This window comes from Macaca fascicularis, chromosome 4 (assembly GCF_037993035.2).
Source record: "Macaca fascicularis isolate 582-1 chromosome 4, T2T-MFA8v1.1".
NCBI lineage: Eukaryota > Metazoa > Chordata > Mammalia > Primates > Cercopithecidae > Macaca > Macaca fascicularis.
This window is the reverse complement of record NC_088378.1, coordinates 33,436,852-33,455,143: the sequence shown is the minus strand read 5'-3', so window position 1 is coordinate 33,455,143 and position 18,292 is coordinate 33,436,852. Positions and strand designations below refer to the sequence as shown.

Here is an 18,292-nt window from a genome sequence, read left to right as displayed (position 1 = left end):
GACTGGGATGCTAAGTGTTGTGACAGAGGTATAGTCGTCATGCCTTCTTGCTTTTCTTTTGGGTCTCTCAAGGTACTTTTAATGTGATGAAGATAAGAATTCAGAAATAGATAGAAAAAAGGAAAGACGAGGAACTTCTCTGTTCAAACTACATTGTTTAGAAAGCAGACAGTAACTCCTTATCTCATTGATCCCCCTCACTACCGCTCCCTTCTTAGGGGTCAAGCTAGGTTTCTTCTGAATTACATGCTTTTCTACCACAGTTCCTTAGATCCAGCCTTTAACTACTTCATATGCATCCTTGATGCATATTGACATCAGTTCCTTAAGATGACAGATTTGACCTCTAAACCTTTGTCTGATGTAGGATCCGAATTAGCAAGGGTTTGAAAATGGGCATTTGAACCAATGGGTTATAAGGAAATTTCTAAATGTTTATTTTTTAGGATGCTGGTTTCTTGGATGTTCCTGGCTCAAATAAATATGACAAATACTGGGTTATACAAAGTTAAACATTTATCTTCTTAATTTTATGACTGCCCAGATCTTTCGGCATGCTAATATGCAATGCAATGCTCCTAGAGAAGGACATAGAGCAAAAAGTATTTCCCAAATTTATTTGACCATGAAATATTATTTTCACTCAACCCATCATCTTTCAGAATCAGTGTTCTTTGGAAAACACAGAGAAACATCGAATTCCAAAATTCCCTTGAAGTTTATAGCTCTATCATTTCAGAAAGATCTATCTTCAGTAAAATCAAACACAATTGCCTTATTAAAAAAGGACCAAAATCAAATACACAAACCAATGAACACTTCAAACCAGACTTAAAAGCGAACAAGAAAAATACCTAAAATAATTGTCCTACTAAATATAGTTAGCATGTTAAGATTTTAAAATTGAATCACTTTCACACACCTATTTTATTATTTTTGTATACATAATTAGTTTCATACACATATATCTCCTTGACTGGACTGGGGGCTAAAAGAAAATAGATTTATAAAACTGTTTTCAAGACTTTTTCATACACATTCCTTTTTATCTAGATCTGCAAAGACATTTTCATATGGGGCTGTTGACTGGAAGATGAAAATAGTCTCTTTCTGCAGACCTGGTGGGTATTTTAATGGTGTCTGAAAATGAGATTCTGCCTCTCTATCACAGGCAAGCTGGTGACTGGAGGTAGTTTTCCTCCTTATCCATGAATGAATATATGCATTTTTAGAGATCATTCTAAGAAAAAATGATTAAAGAGCAGCAACACAATTGAATTGAAATTCACTGTCCCAAAAGGTAACTTTGGCAGAGAGACAGGATGGCATATTTTTACTGACTTAAAGGAAGTACTTTACTCTATCCTTCATGAGTGATAGCGATGAAGTGGGTTCTACCAGGAAATGCTAGTAAATGCTAATGCTTGCTTTTATTTCATGCCCTATTTCTTTTCTTTACAGAATAGAAAAGTAGGGTATTAACACAAAATTTCACAGTTGATGGATTCAGATGTGATTTATAAGTAGGTAGGGAAATCAGGATTTTATTAAGTAATAGACAGAGTAGGGACTTAACAAATATTTTATAATCAATGCAGAGTTGTTATAAGCTAAGTGTTTTTACTTTGGCTATTACTCTTTTTTTCTCTTTCTTGATCCACTGAAAATCTAATTGAGTGTTCTCAACTTTGCTTCCTTATTGATGCATTTGGGGGATAGGGCACACTTGTGTCGGGGACTGTGGTTCTGTAACTGACTCAAAGAAGATGGGGAACACTCCTGAAGGACTGTACGTGAATTTCAAGGGACACTGCTCTTGCCAACTAATTGAGAATAATTCTGTAAAACAAGTAATCTGGTCACTGAAAAGGAGCAATGATCCACATTGCTGGAGTCTTATTTCAATTCCCCTCCCATTACTCTGTGAACTCTGGTCTTGCTAAAGTCCTCAGGGACCTCCCTATATCCAAACCCAGTGGAGTCCTTTTAATCTTTATCTGAATCCATGTTTATGCAACATTTAATGCTGTTAGCATTTCTTTCCTTATAGGAAATTTCTTCTGGCTTCCACAATGTCAAGCTCTCTGGCTTTTTTTTACCTTTCATTCTCAATCTCCTACCACGGGATCTATTTTTGAACACTTCTAAAATGTTGATGTTTTATAATATCCCTTCCTTTGCCCACATCTCAGGTTTTAGCCATCTGGGCAAACTCAAGTTTATATCTACTGACAATGTATTGATGACTTAAATGTATGTATGCTTGGACCTGATTTTTGCCTAAAAATTCACACGCAACAGGTGAGACACCATCATCTATATTTTCCTTGAGTACTTAAAGCTAAACATTCCAAATCAAAATAATTATCATCTCACTCCCAAATCTGTATTACTTAACTTACTTTTTTATTGTTGGTATTATGACCCCCCACCCAATTTACTAAACTAGAGAATCATCCTGACTTCTTCCTCACCGCATCTAATCAATCAACAGCTTCACTAATTTCTTCTCCGAAATACCTTTAATATCTGTTCTACTTTTAAAACAGTTTTACTGAGGAATAATTAACATGCTATAATTTAAACCATGTTTATAGCATGCAATTTAACAACTACATGCTTTAGGAGATATGTATACACCTGTGGAACCACCACCACACTCAATGAACATATCCATCACCCCGGAAGTTTCTTTATGCTCATTTGTAATCCCTCCTTTTTGCCTTTTCCTACATATGCCATTCACAAGTAGCATCCCTCTGCTTTCTGTGACTATAGATTAGTTTACATTTTCCATGTATTTTATACAAATGCACTCTTTTTGTCTGCCTAAATTTGTCTTTTTTTTGTCTGTCTATTTAGATATTCATACATTTTGTACCTATATTAATACTTTCTTGTTTTTTATTGCTGACTGGTATTCCATAGTATGAGTATACTACAATTTATGTATATCTATTTACCTGCTGATGGATATTTGAGTTGTTTACAGTTTTTAAGTAACACAGATAAAAGTAATGTGAGCATTCTGGTACAAGTCTTTGTGTAAAAATATGCTTTCATGTGTCTTGGGTGAATAATTAGGAGTGAAATGACTGGTTTGTATAGAAGATGTGTACTTAGTCTTCTAAGAAATGGCCAACCTCTTCCAATGTTATCCTACTTTATATCCTCAGCAGCAGTGTATGAGTTCCAGTGTCTCCACCTTCTGCCAGCACTGAGTATGGCCAGTCTTTTTAATTTCAGTCATTCTAATAACTGTGTAGTGGTATCATATGGTGGATTTATTCTGCATTTCTTTGATGTCAATTGACACCTCGACTAATATACTTAAGTCGAAATTACCCTGTCACATCTCTACTTAAAATCGAGTTCATCAAGATGAACTGCAAACTCCTCCACATAGTTTAAACAGCTTCCTGTGATCTGGCCCTTGCCAACGTTCCCAGCATTATCTTCTATCACTCTTTTGAAATGTAAACTCCAGTAATTCAAACCGATTGCAACATCTGCTCAAATAATCCATGTTTTTATACATCTTTATCTTTTCATATGATGCTTTTTGGCCTGGATCGCCCTGCAACTGCTTCCACCTCTCCTACCCCCACAACCAAAAAAACGCCTTAGGGCTCAGGTAGTGCCTTATTTCTCTCCCTCCATAGTATCTCCCTTGGTATTTACTGTATCTTAACGATACGGTAATTTGCTACTTGTGCAGCAGGTAAGTCACTCAAGGGTAGGAACCTTACGCATCTTCACTGATCCAGCATAGTATCTGATGTATAGTTGGTATTTAATAAATGTGTCCTATAAGAGCTACTCTTATCAAAGCAGGTAGTAAGTAAATTCAGATTTTACTGCTTTAAGTGTGATCTTTGGATATGCTACTGCAGGTCAAGGACCATATGCTTGTAATCTATTGAGATTACATTTTTCAACTTTATATAAGAAGTCTGCATTTTTCTTTTGTTAATTATTTGTTTATAATATTTGCTTTTCCCATTGAGGCTTCAATGCTTTTCTTTTTATAAGGAAAAATTAATACATGTTAACTGACCTGCTATAGTAATAAAATACTTTAAAAGTATCAGAGAAAATATATTGGATATATGAGAATGCATGTGGAAAAACAGAACAGCTATAGTTTTATTTTAATAAAAAATTTCATCTGTTTGATTTGAGAAATTTGTGGTGAGACACCAGAAATAATAGAGAATGGGTAATAACCATGGGCAGGAGAAGGTAGATGTTCCCAGTCTAATTTGAGAATCAAAATTCTGAACAACTGAACTTCATAGGACTTAATTTCTTTTTAATGGTGACACCAGAGAGATACATTAGAGAAGTAAGGAGGATGATTCATGTCATTAACACCCAAAATAAAAGTGAGAATGACTGCTTGGTGCATTTGACAGGAATATTCAGAAAGGCAAAAAGCAATGTGAGTCTAGAGTCAATTTGAAAACCAAGGAGAAGACTTAAAAATGAGAAGATATCAGCCAACTGTGTCAAAAGCATTGAACTAGAAACCAGAAATGGCACAGAAGATACTGAGTAGGCTGGGATAAAGGAAAGTTCTTTCTGATTTCTGGACCACAGAGTAGTAAAAGTAACAGTAACAGTAGCTCTAGTAAAATCTGGAAAAATTAGACCTATTGGGGGAAGAACTTTCTGAATTGATGGAATGTTGGAGTTACAGTAAACCTAAAACATATTTTTAACTACTTTCAAATTTATATAATTCTGTAACTTGACCTTTGACTAACATTGATTCAGAGCACAGATCTTTTGGTTATTTGCTTTATTGGATAGAATAAAAGTTGAGATAACAGACTGATCATGGAAATTAGCATTTCCAAGGTGACCATTTATAAAAATTGTTCTCCTAAGTTGTTGAATCATTTTATCCCTGTTTGTTACACTATACATTAACCAAGCATCTTATTATCTTTAGAGTTTATAGCATTAGCCAATTCAGAATTCAGCCTAGTGTTTTCAATGTCTTTATTTTTCTTATTTTAAAATTTTAGATTCAGGGGGTGCATATGCAGGTTTGTTACACGGATATATTGCACAAGAGTGAAATTTGGGCTTCTAGTGGATCCATCACCCCCACAGTGAACATTGTACCCAAGAGACTTTTTTGTTGTTTTTTTTTTTGAGATGGAGTCTCGCTCTGTTGCCCAGGCTGGAGTGCAGTGGTCCTATCTTGGCTCACTGCAAGCTCTGCCTCCTGGGTTCACACCCATTCTCCTGCCTCAGCCTCCCAAGTAGCTGGGACTACAGGCGCCTGCCACCACTCCCGGCTATTTTTTTTTGTATTTTTAGTAGAGATGGAGTTTCACCATGTTAGCCAGGATGGTCTCGATCTCCAGACCTTGTGATCCACCCGCCTCGGCCTCCCAAAGTGTTGGGATTACAGGCGTGAGCCACCGCGCTCAGCCCAATAGGTGATTTTTAAACTTTCACCCCTTTTCCTCCCTCCACCCTTTTGGAGTCCACAGTGTCTATTGTTTCCACCTTCACGTCAATGTGTATCCATTGTTTAGCTTCTCACCTTGTAAGTGAGAACACGTGGTATTTGATTTTCTGTTTCTGAGTTATTTCACTTAGGATAATGACCTCCAGCTCCATTCATGTTGCTGCAAAAGACATGATTTCCTTCTTTTTTTATGGCTGCATATTATTCCATGGTGTATATGTACCACATTTGTTCTCAATCATCTGTTGATGGACATTTAGGTTGTCTTTTTTTCTTTTATAATGCATATCCATCTTTTCCTTCTTTCTTCAAATCTATTATTCTACTACTATAGAAGAGAAGTTGGTGGGGAGACACTAGGCTCACCAGACTCTGTAGCATCCTAAATTGCTACACATCTCCAAACTGCTGCTAAAGAAACTTTACTAAAGCACAAATCTTATGATATCACACTCTTTCTTAAAACTCCTAGTGTTCTCTGTATCCCTGTAGCTTTCAGGATAAAGTTGAAACTCACTCACTTAGCTCATATGTCCTCTTATGCACTGGTTCTGTCATCACTTGGCCCCTACTGATAAATTCCTGCCAACATTCATCCATGTAGGCTATGTATTCACTTGTAATTACTAAAGCATTCGCCAGAGTGTGTTCAGCAGAATGCTAGTATTACAGGAATGGAAGGATTTCTCTGATTAAATAAATTTGGGAAATGCTGGGTTAAACAGCAAAACATTCTTCTTATTGAACAACTAACTACACAGAGCTTCTGACATGCAAATGTGCCTTGTGCCTCTCTTACACAGGAACAATGTATGCAGCAGCACTCCAAAATAAAGAATTGTAAAGCCAGTTTTTGTCCCATATGAGGGGTTTCTCTAGAGTTTCCTGTTGGAAATGCAGCTGGAAAAGGATGTGTTATGCTCTCTGATGACTCCAGGCTTTCACACGACTTTCACTACTCTGAAATGTCCATACATGCTTTTCATCCAGCTAACTCCTCATCCAGCTTGTGCCTCAGGGGCACTCCAGTGGAAACTGACCTGTCTGTCTGACTCAAGTGTCTCTCTTCTGAGATTGCTAGCTGGCTACACACATCTCTATCAGAGCAATTAGCTCTCTAACCTCTAACCATTGATACTTGTCTATCTCCCCAATTTGATGCAAGTTCCTTGAAGGCAAGAACTTAGAACTTCATTTAGTTCTTACATGGAACTTAGAAGGTGCTTGGCAGATATGTATTAAATGCAGCAATGAAAGACGGTACAAAGTTAAATTTAAATTTTCATGAAATGTCACATTGGCATTGGCAACATTAATTAAGTCTGTTTATATTAGCAGAAGTAACGAAGTTTCATTTGCAGATATTGGTAACGCCATACTACACAGAATTAGTGCAATTATATACTTAAAAAGCAATAGTATGACACTCGGAACTAATAGACTTAGATTTCTGTCTTGGTTGTGAGATCTTTTATATATATGTCTGTGACTACATAAAAGTTTGAGTGTATATTTTACTTTCTCTAACACTGGAACAAAATACCTGCTTATGTGATCAGATAAAACAACATTTGGGGAAGTGTTTTAAAATGTCCCCGAATCATAACCATGTCATGTTACTATTGATCAATTATTTACTTGCACGCATACAAATGCTTGGTAATTTAAATGAGCAAAGAACTGATAACTATGCCCTACCACCCCTACAGATTCCATTGTGGGCCGCTTTAAAGGAAACATCTTGACAGAATAGGGAGAAAAGAAAAGCACTCAACATTTTTCAAACATATTACAGGATATAATTTTGCAACTTGTAAGACAGTTTTATGCTTTCAAATTAAGCTCTCAGTTTCAAAAGAAAATGATAGAGAAGCATTTGGCTCTTCGATCAGTCATGTTTAACCCAAATCACCTATAATCTAAGCCAAAAAAATGACTGTATCAATTTTTCACTGAACCCGTGAGTAGCTAAAATGATAGACGGAGTCTTCCTCTTGATCAGGTACATGTGCACTCTGGATTGCATGATTAAGGCCCATATTGCATTATTACTGTAAAAACTCACCTTGTTTTTGAATTCTTGACAGGGTGAATGATTTCCATTTTCCATCATTATGGTTTTGATTGCTGACAACAGAAGCCATTCCTGAACCCAGATCATAACTGACTTTTATGTGCCCATCAGTGAGCTCCACACTCATGAAATCTCTCTATTAATAGAGTAAACATACACCAGTGATTAGATACACAGAGAAATAGATGAGTGTTCGCTTTTTTGTGGGGTTTATATTAGGATCTTGTGGCTAAATTGCTGAATATGTCGCTCTGCTACAGAAATCCATTCTGAAAATAGAATTGGTGTTACTGTTTTCTGAATTTCTGTGGTTGTGAAATTATGATGCAAATGATCACAACCAAATTTCTAAGACATACCCTTTTGTTACAGTAGTAAAATGTGAGTTCATTTGAAAACATAGTAAGTGAACCAAAAGGTATGTTCCCTGAAAGAATTCATTAAGAAATACTGACCAGAAAACAATGAGGCCAAAGAATATTTAGAATCCCCTTTTCAACTTAGGTCTCTGAAAGAAGATTAAGGAAGCATTTTGCTGCTGCATGGCTCCATGCTGGGAAAAATTATTACCGGATGTATTGCTTAAAGGATTATGTGGGGAGCTGTACTGAAAATAAATAGTAATTAAATTGTATCTGTGATTAAAGTTATTAGTGAAAATACATAAGCACTATCTGTATCACCCATTCTTGGCTGCCAGACAGCCATCCCAAGCTTTTTAGAAAATAACTGATAATTTTACCAATAACTGATAAAAGAAGCAAACACATTTTCAATCATGGAAACTCTGCTATGCACATGATCTTTACCAGGTCTCGTGTTGCAAGATACATCAGGAGAGCACTCGAAGAAAATGTTCTGAACTTGAACATGACGGTAGAGATGTTGGGGTACCAGCGAATGGGGCGGCTGACCAATGCATAACCTTCTCCATCAAACTGAATAGTCCCCTCACTATCTTCCACCTGAGGACTGAGAAGGAGACATTTCACGTGAATCAGATCATATCTATTTGGTCTGTCATTATTCAACACATCATTGAATAGCAGTGAGATTATAGGCTGTTGTAGGGCAGGAAATAACTTAAATACATCTTCGTTCCATCCACATATCTCCATCTCTACTGCCACCGTGCTAGAATAAGTAAAAACCATCTCTCACCTTTCATGAGGTGTGCAATAACTAAGTCATCAGTTTTTTTAAGTGCTTTATGTTTTGTAGAAGTACTTGGTAGTAGATAGTTATATTGAAGCCTAAGGGTGTCTTAGTGGTATTTGGACAAAGTGGTGGGGTTTCTGGATGGGCTGAGAATACATTATTACATTTCTTTTATATAGGATCCTTCTCTCAATATTTGCCTTCCAACAAGTTTTTCTGGAACAAATTAGATTCAGACAATGAAGGAGGCCTGTATTTATTTGTATGTTTTTTATCTGTCTGCTTCACTAGAATGTAAATTTCATGAGACCATCTAAGAGATTATGGGCTGGGTCCCATGTCAGGCACAAACTCAAAACATCTAGTACATACAGTACAGTAATTGGATCCTAGAATCCAGTTGATGTTTGTGGGATGAAAAAGATTTTAGTATAGCAAATTGCCTCACAAAGAATATATATATGTCTAATCAATATTGGGTGCATAATTAATGAATATCTAAGATAAGTCTTGTGAATACAACATTTAAAATATTTTTTCCAAACATGAGGCTATTTTTATGTATCTCTCTATCTACCTATCTATCTGTCTGATGTTACTACGATTGTGGAGATATCTGCAAGAAAGAGTTGTGGGCTGGGAGTGGCTAAACACAGAGCTGTAGATCCCCCCACTTCATTTAATTCATTAGCAAACACTAGGAGAAGCAAGATAAGTCTGGCTTTGAATTGGTGACTATGGGATGAGAAAAAATATCAGTCCTTCAAGGTATATACTGTAATATTTTGACATAGAATAGAATTATCCTATTCATTCTGAATACATTTACTAAAAAAAAAAAAACCTACTCTTTCATAATTAATAAACACTAAGCTTCTTAACTTGCCTTTTGTTTCTCTTTTGAACCTTGATGTCTGGTAAAGTTAGTACAGCTTAATTATGCTATTTTGGAGCAACTATGTTCTTCCACATTTAACTCTAGTTAAGAAGAACTAGGTGACTATTGGGGCTTAGTCTATTAAAATATCATTTCAATGCTCAACTATCTACATTTTACTTGTAGCAGCTTTTTTTCCCCCTTACTTTAATCTTAATGTGAATTTTAGAAGTGTGAGAAAAATAAGATACACTTTCAAAAATATCTTTGACAGATTACTCTTTCTAAAGCACAACAACAATTTCATCTCTTCTACTGACTATTGAATAAATGCAAATTTCTAAAACTGACATTCTAAGGTCTTTATGACATTTTCTTAGTCTACCTCTTTTAGCCTCATTTTTACATCTTCTCCATAAAATCACTCCTGCTCTTTAGTAGGAATGATTGTTCTTTATGTTCAAATGTGATAAGTGTTTTCCTGAAAACAACAAATAAATGAACAAACACACACCAGGAGTTCCATAAAAATTATTTTAACAAATAACGGGGCTTATGGGAAAATAGGGTTGGGGCCGACTGCTAAAAACTTACACAACTATGTAATTAGAGAACTCACAAAACAATAACAATCCTGATCAAAGTATTAGCACAGCTCAAAACGACACACTAAAACATTAAAAAATATAGGATTATTTCAGTATACATATCACTTCACCTTAAAAGGAAAATGCGAAGATAGTTTGATGACAACGGGTATGAGAAGGGTTGACACTGCCAAGTGTTAGCAATGGGGCAAAAACGCACAATGACAGAAAAGACGTGGACCATGAACATTTCCAAGATAGAGTGCTTGGCCAAATCATGCAGAAGGCAGGCATGTGGGTGAATGGGCACTGTGGACAGGCTGTGTTGTGGCACGGTACTTTGAGGTTGGTGTCTTCAGCTATGTTGGTTTACTTTGCATTCAGCTACCGTTATGGGGTAGAAAAGAAATCATGATTATGCTGGGAAGAACTGTGTATGAACCTATGTGGCCACTGCATCTTACCCGAATCATTCTCCCATTTGCCAGTCCTGTATGATTGGATTCACACTTGTTCTTTTCTAAAAACACTCCAGCTTCCCACTCTTCCTCCCTTTGCTCTTACTGGTTTCAGGAACTAGAATGTTCTTCACATTTCATCTGCTGTCTCCTCTTTTTGGACTGTTACCTCAGGTCAAGACCCATTTCAAACATCACCTCCTCCATGAAGCAGATCATGATGCCCTTAATCTGATGTGGGCAATCATAGTATACTCTGAATATGTCTTTTTAAAGGGATTTGTATTATGTCTGATATTTGAAATATTTAATATTTGTCTTTTCCTCCCTTCTTGGTGATGTCTCTTCATGGCCAGGACTAGGCTGTATTCATTCTAGTATCAAGAAGTTGTAAGTGTGAATCTCTGCAACCTACAAAACACCCTATGTATATACAGGAATACTCTTATCAGAAATTAGCATAATGCTTTATATGTTGAAGCGCAAAATCTTTGCAGAATTGTTAATTAGTGATGTTCAGTCTCACATGACATGCACTGCTGAATGGATATTTAAATGCCTTAGGTGTTTTGTTGATAATAGGCTTTTGAAAATCCTACTTAGAAGTTTACCAAAAAAATGCTTGGGGAAAAGTTGGTGTTTGTTTATGAGTAGCAGAATATTAATATGGGCTTCATTGTCTTTCATGTATTGAAAGAATTTTACAGACAACCTTCCATGTTAGATTTTGTTGAAGATTATTGACAAAATCATCTTAAACAATGAATGGGTCAGGCTTTCAAACTATCCTCAATTTCATGTTGACAAGTCCATGATGTCAAAAAGAAAACAAAGAGTTGGAAGTTAAGACTTTTAGACGGATAATATTTTGGGGCTACTTTCTTCTATAAAACTGCAGAGATGTAGAGAAGGAAATGTGAAGTGTACTCTGTAGGATTTGGGTCCTACAAACATATGTATGTCCTTTAAATGGAAAATAACACAAACTCCTTAGCACTTAATGGTTTCTGAGTTGCTGTTATGACATGTTAAGTCTGCAGGTATTTAAAATATGTTTTATCGTTTTAATTTAATATAATAAAATTGCTTTAGGCTTGGGTGATCAGTGGGCTCTAAGCTTTTTATGCTGAGAAATCCTCTACTTCTAGCTAAATATTTTATATCCTCTATTCATTTTTATATAAAAATGTTTATTCTCTACACATGCTTAGTATGATAGGATGTTAAATATTTTCAAATTCCTATTCATTCTACCCTCTATCTTATAATTGAGGACATGTATTAGGAACTTTCCTCCTGGACTATCTCGGCCCCTTGTTCTCCTTCTCTCTTGAAGCAGAATCATTAAATCCCATAGGTTTCCACTTGAAGCACTTGTAGGATCCTATGTGTCAATTAAAAAAACCCATAAAACCTGGACTGGGGTTCTAATTTTGTTATAAACATAAATAGAGTGAATTCATGCTCAGCAAGACCTGAAACTTAATCAGTTTGGGGAAAGCTCTCTTTAGGAAAAAAAAAAAAAAATTGTAACAATGAGTTACTCACAGACACTAAAACCCCCCTCGACATGAAGGAACACTGGAGTGGAAACTTAACTGATTGTAGTCAAAATTTCTTGCCTTTGCAAATTTTATAAAAACATATGACTATGCAAATGTACTGCTAGTGTACCTCCCAGGGCTTGAAATATGCCTGCGCAAATGCAGGCAGAGACTTGAAGATTCATTAGTTTTGGGGTAATTCCACCTCTGAGCATAATCATTTCAAACCTGCTCTACATCATCCACATGATAATAGAATATTATGCAATAAAAATTGAAGCTTTTATTATGCACAGGACAGATCTGGGAGAGTCCTCATCTCAACTAACCTTACAGTGCATCCTTTGCAGTCACCTTCTTTTTCTCGGAAATTCCACAAACCTATAGGTTTGTTGTCAAAGTATGTTTCTCCCATGCAGCCGGTGAATGTAATCACACGTACAGCATCAGCCTTCTGCAGAAAGAAATACCGTATTTGTTAGAATTTGGAATTTCACAAATAATCTTGGTTTATCCATGAGAGTTATCAGCAGAAGCTAAAGTGATCATTATCCATTCTTTCTGATATTTTGGCATATGTACATATTCATCTTTTCATCATATTATATCTATATCCTTAGAGCTACTCCAGGATGAGTCTACAACAGGGGAAAAGCTCAACTATGTAATCAATGAATGCTGATTACATTTTGCTATACCAGTTTTCATCATCAGTAAATAAACACTTCCTAGCTTCTTACTTTAGGTGAGCTGCTGACCTTCTCCACAATTCTATTCTTTTGTCTGCAATGTGGAATTGTTGTGAGAATAAAGTTAGATAATTTATTTATGGCACCAATCTCAGTGCCTGACATACAGAGGGTGTTCAATAAATGCTAATGCTCCTACCTAATTTTCTTTGGGCAAATTTGGGCCATGCATACACAAAGATTTTTCCCCTGAGATCTGAAGAAAGGGTACGTGCTGATGACATAGAAGAGATTTTGTAAAAGCACTTGTTTAAATCACTCTATGGTAGTGCTGTTCTAAATTTTTTAATTTCTGTTCACAGCCAAGAAGATTTCGAGTTCAAGGGAATGAAGAAAAAGTAAGCAACTTTGTAAGAAAAGAGACCACGTTGGTGTTGTTTGCTTGTATACACAGCATAGGGCCTGGAGTCAAACAGAGAATCAATAAATAATCTGAACAAATTCAATCCTGGTGTCATTTTCACAGGAAAGGTCTTAGGCTTGATGCACAATCATGAAGAAAGAGAATGACCTGGTCCCTCCTAGAGAAGTTTGTTGTAAATTTAAACAACTGTTTTGGCATTGACATATTACAAATGTCTTGGTAAATGACAGATCACATATATGATGGTGCTTCCATAAAATTATAATACTGTATTTTTACTGTACCTTGTTTATGTTTAGATACACAAATACTTAACCTGAGTTACAATTGCCTACGGTATCCAGTGGAGTAACATGCTGTATAGGCTGTAGCCTTGGAACAGTAGGCTATACCATAGAGCCTAGGTGTGTGGTAGGCTGTGCCATCCAGATTTGTGTACTATACACTCTATGATGTTTGCACATTGAAGAAATTGCCTAATTCCATCTTTCTTGGAATGTATTCCTGACATTGAGTGACACATGACTGTACTATATTCTGGTGCCTATAACTTTAAAAACTCTGTGCCAAAGTGAACCCATATTTACTCAAATTATCTAGGAAAAACAGTGCATTGACTCATTTGGTTTTTAGAACACATGTAAGAAAACAGTTACTGACTAGTTAAAATTTTAAATAGTAAAATCAGTTACTGAATAGTTAAAATCATAGAGTGTACAGTACTTGCACAAATCTAGATGGTATAGCTTACTACACACCTAGGCTGTATGGTATGGCCTACTGCTATAGTTTTAGGTTAAACCCATCAACATGTACATTTCCCACTGCTGTGACCACGTGTTGCACAGCCGCATAGAAAGACTGACTTGCACATTGGAATCGTCCTTGCAATGCTCTGTCATCAGTCTGAACCTCTTAATTTTCTAGAGATTGATTATTCTACTTGTGAATTCTGCTTGCTTTCTGCTTCTTCTCGCATCCTGAAAAGCTATATTTGAGAGATTTTCCTGCTCATTTGAATTATCATCAGCAAGTTCATTTAGTTGTTTTCAGCTTTTGGTTCATATTCTGGTGTGGCAGGAGCCTTGAAATTCTTGGCCAAAATGACTTCTTAAGGTTTTCTGTAGATTTCATTTGTTCATGTTTTCTTCCTTTTTCTGAGACTGACAGAATGCTGCTTTTGTGCCAATTACATTTGCATAATAATAATTAAGGTACAATTTAAGGTGTGATGACCACATCTCAGTTATTCGCCATATATTTTATACACACAATCTCACTATTCACTGTGGCAGTGAAGCAAGATGCTGCGAGTGAAGACTATTGTGCCTATTAACCTGTGTTCAAATCCCAGCTCTGCTAATTACTGTGTGACCTTGGTCAAGATATTTAACGTCTCTCTTCTTCAGATTCCTTAACTATAGAATGAGGAGAATATTAGTATCTACCTTGCTGTGGTGTGAATGTTTGTGTCCCTCCCAAAATTCATATATTAAAATCCTACCCACCAAAGTGATGGTATTAGGAGGCAGGGCATTTGAGAGGTGAGTTTTAGGTGGTGAGGGGCAGGGTCTTCATGAATGGAATTAGTGTCCTTATAAAATAGGTCCAAAGGAGCTTGTTCACTCTTTCTACTATGTGAGAACAGCAAGGAGGCTCCTTCTATGAAAAACTGGCCCTCACTAAACAACAAATCTACCGGTACCTTGATCTCAGACTTCTTAGCTTCAAGAACTGTGAGAAATAAATGTTTGTTTATTTATAAACTACCCAGGGTATTTTTCTTACAGCAGCCTTAATGGACTAAGACATACCTTTTGGGGTTGTTGTAAAAATTAAACAAGTTAATTCATGTAAACTACTGAGAACATTACTTAACATATAGGAAGAGTTACAAGCATATTAAAAAATGTATTATTGTATCCTACAATATGCAAGCAAGGTAGATATTTTTATCATTCTTTTCTAGTTGAGAAAACCAAAGCCCAAGGGGTTAAGTAACTTGTCTAAGGTCATATTTTAGTAAGTGGAAGAGAAGGAAATTCAACCTGGATTTGATTTCAAAATTCATGGCTTTTTTAGTACTGTGTGCTGTCCCTGTATTTATCCATCTGTGAAGGAGAGAAAGTTGATAATATGACTATATGTAACTATGTACCATATACATTTATATGAAGTTCTAAGAAATGAGGATAACTTCAGCATGTGGTTTTGGAATCAGTTCTCATACTTTAGAGTCACAGCTCATACTCAAAGCAAATAAAATAACCTCATTCTATATGAAGGCTGAGTCCTCATAAATTTGGGGTCACCCTGGCTTTTCACGTTTTCTGACTAATCTCATCCCAGAATGATTCTGACAATCCCAGGATTATCCATTATATTTGGTTGTGCTCCTGCATCTCACCCATAGTGGCTTCCCAACACCTAATTCCATTTAATCAACACAACCTTCTTTAAAAGGCAGGCTTTCTGCATTTTGAAATGCGCAAGGACTGTCATGAAGCAATTATGAATATTAAGTGCATCACCGTATAAGAATAAGAGCAACTTGAAAACTTTAAAACCAGATCATGTTTTGAAAGCTTATAGCTCCTGTGATATTTCCCAAAGTATTCATAAATCTTTTAATTAGATGTGAGTATGAACTTTATAGCACTTCATATCTATAAATCACAAATCGATTCAGAAGATCAGGTATACTTAAAAAACACTTGGCTCTTGAGGCAACTACAACAAGAATATACACAAAACTGATGCCACAGATAAAGACAAAACAACAGCTGTTTAAATAAATACACACAGGCTTAAAAATACTGTGTTTCCAGGTTGAATCTTCAAAGAAGAAAATTCTTACTCAAAATAAATTCATGTTTTCATAAATGCAAGTTAAGTAAAACGTGGTCAAGTTTTACAGAGCTTTATCATACCTTCTCCTGAAGCAATTATGTCAAGAGATGTCAACAAAGATGAAATAGAACAGGAGGAGGATGAACACATTACCTTTAATTTCCCAGTCAGGCCACCAACAAACAGCATTGCATTTGCATCCACATCTAGAATAGTGTACCCTGGAGGAGACGTCGAATGGTATGTGCTGGGTACAATGCTGGCTTTGGGTCCATCCAGGGCTCTCACAGAAATAGTTCCATTTCTCCCAGTTCTTCAAGGGTACGTGTTGAAGTGAAGGGGAGGAACATACAGAAAATGTAATATGCATCACATTTCTGGTAATTCCAGATTTAAAAGATACAAAATGCAGAGACTTGTTTTTAAGAATTTAGGAGAAAACTGGCTGTTTAGTTTCTAACATTCCAAATTCATTAGATCTCAAATCAATACTCAGAGTCTGATCTTGGCTGAACACTCACATCAGTTTCAACCAGAACCAGTGACCACCGTATCCTGATTCTGTGTGTGTTCATTGACATGAAATGACACAGCAGCAGTTAATTGATGGAATTGCTATTGGTTAAGTGGAAACTCTTTTTCCTATGGCTTACATAATTTACTATTTTCCAACACATACAATTTATGCAAGTTTATATTACTTTCAGCATTTTGTTTAATTTAATTCAGCAAGTGGACCCCAAATGAACCACCCTTCCACATCATAAGCTGCAAGATTTCTCCTAAAATTCTTTATAATATCTTGGATCCCAGTTTGTTGAAGTAGTCTTCCTAGAATGGTATATCTTTTATTGTTTGGCACAGCATCTTAATGTATAGTACAATATCCACCGTTCAGATTTCAGTGTACAAATTGCATAGAAGTTCACTTTGAAATTCAATTAACAGAATTTTGAAAGCTATTATCATTTTATTTCATTTTCTTTTTTAAGTGATTGATTTCCATGAGCTGTTAAATATGAAAATCTGGTCTCTCTTTGGAGACAAGCAGTCATAATAAAACTTCGGTGTCATATTTCTCTCCCTGCTGTCTCATTTTGGTAATCTTTTTATCTTTGAGGATGCAGTGTTAAGTGAAATACATGGTAACAAAAGAATGAATTTATCAAATAAGGTTCACTTTCTTTAACAGAATGTATCTTTTCTGAAAGAAGAACTGTACTTTATGAGTATAAATGTCCTTAAACCCGGTTAAGTACTTAATTCCCTCAACACCACTAAATATGCAAGCACTCTGTCACTCTCTCTCTCTCTCACACACATGCACACACACTTTTGCTGAAAAACTTGCTTAAAACGAACTAAAAATATTGCTTCTCATTTTTTTATACCTTTTTTTTTTTTTAAGAGATGAAGTCTTGCTATGTTGCCCAGGCTGGACTGCAGTGGTTATTCACAGGCACGATCATCATGACCACAGCCTTGAATTCCTGGGCTGAAATGATCCTCCTGCCTCAGCCTCCCAAGTAGCTGGGACTACAGCACATGCCATTGAACGTGGCTCTTTCTTTTAAACTTTTTATTATGGAAAAACTTAAGTATCTACAAACAGAATGCAACTCTATGTATCTATCACCCAGAGTCAACGATTACCAGTTCCTTATATCTTCTCTATCTCCGATCAGCTTCATGCCCAGCCCTAGGCCCATAACCATACCTCTCAACTGTTAGCTGCTTTGGGTTTAACAGGGAGTTGAGAATTGGGAAAACAAGAAGAGATAATGAGGGAAGTGCTGAAGACAGGGATAGTTCTATAAGTAATCGATATCGTACTAGACGTTGATAATTGCATTAAAGCTCCAAAGATAGGATAACTGAATCAATTCTCGATTATTTCCCATTTTAAGTAGGGTGGACCTGATATGTTACATATGAATTTCAGCGTTTTGATACTGCATGTTTCTATGGTGGCTATGTAGACTAAAAGAGGAACTGTGTACACCAAAGACAGGCAATAATGATGCTCTTATGCTTTGGCTTGTATTGCATAAGAATGAGTGACGGTACTTTTTTCAGGCGAGATAAGAAGCCTGAGACAGCGACGCCCCCAAATTCCTACAGACACAAGATAAAGGGGTCAGAAATGGAC

At 36.2% G+C, this 18,292-nt stretch overlaps 1 protein-coding gene across 9 annotated transcripts in view; it reads right to left on the bottom strand.

Moving 5' to 3' along the window:
- The window catches only part of LAMA2 (laminin subunit alpha 2), a 611,630-nt gene that overhangs the window by 42,236 nt on the left and 551,102 nt on the right, over window positions 1–18,292 (bottom strand). For all 9 annotated transcript variants that reach the window (XM_065543374.2, XM_065543379.2, XM_065543380.2 and 6 more), the window contains 4 exons: window positions 16,297–16,456; window positions 12,510–12,634; window positions 8,366–8,528; window positions 7,548–7,692 (listed from right to left, as the gene is read on the bottom strand). In XM_065543374.2, coding sequence (XP_065399446.1) covers window positions 7,548–7,692; window positions 8,366–8,528; window positions 12,510–12,634; window positions 16,297–16,456 — 593 coding nt within the window. The remainder of the gene's footprint in view (window positions 1–7,547; window positions 7,693–8,365; window positions 8,529–12,509; window positions 12,635–16,296; window positions 16,457–18,292) is intronic.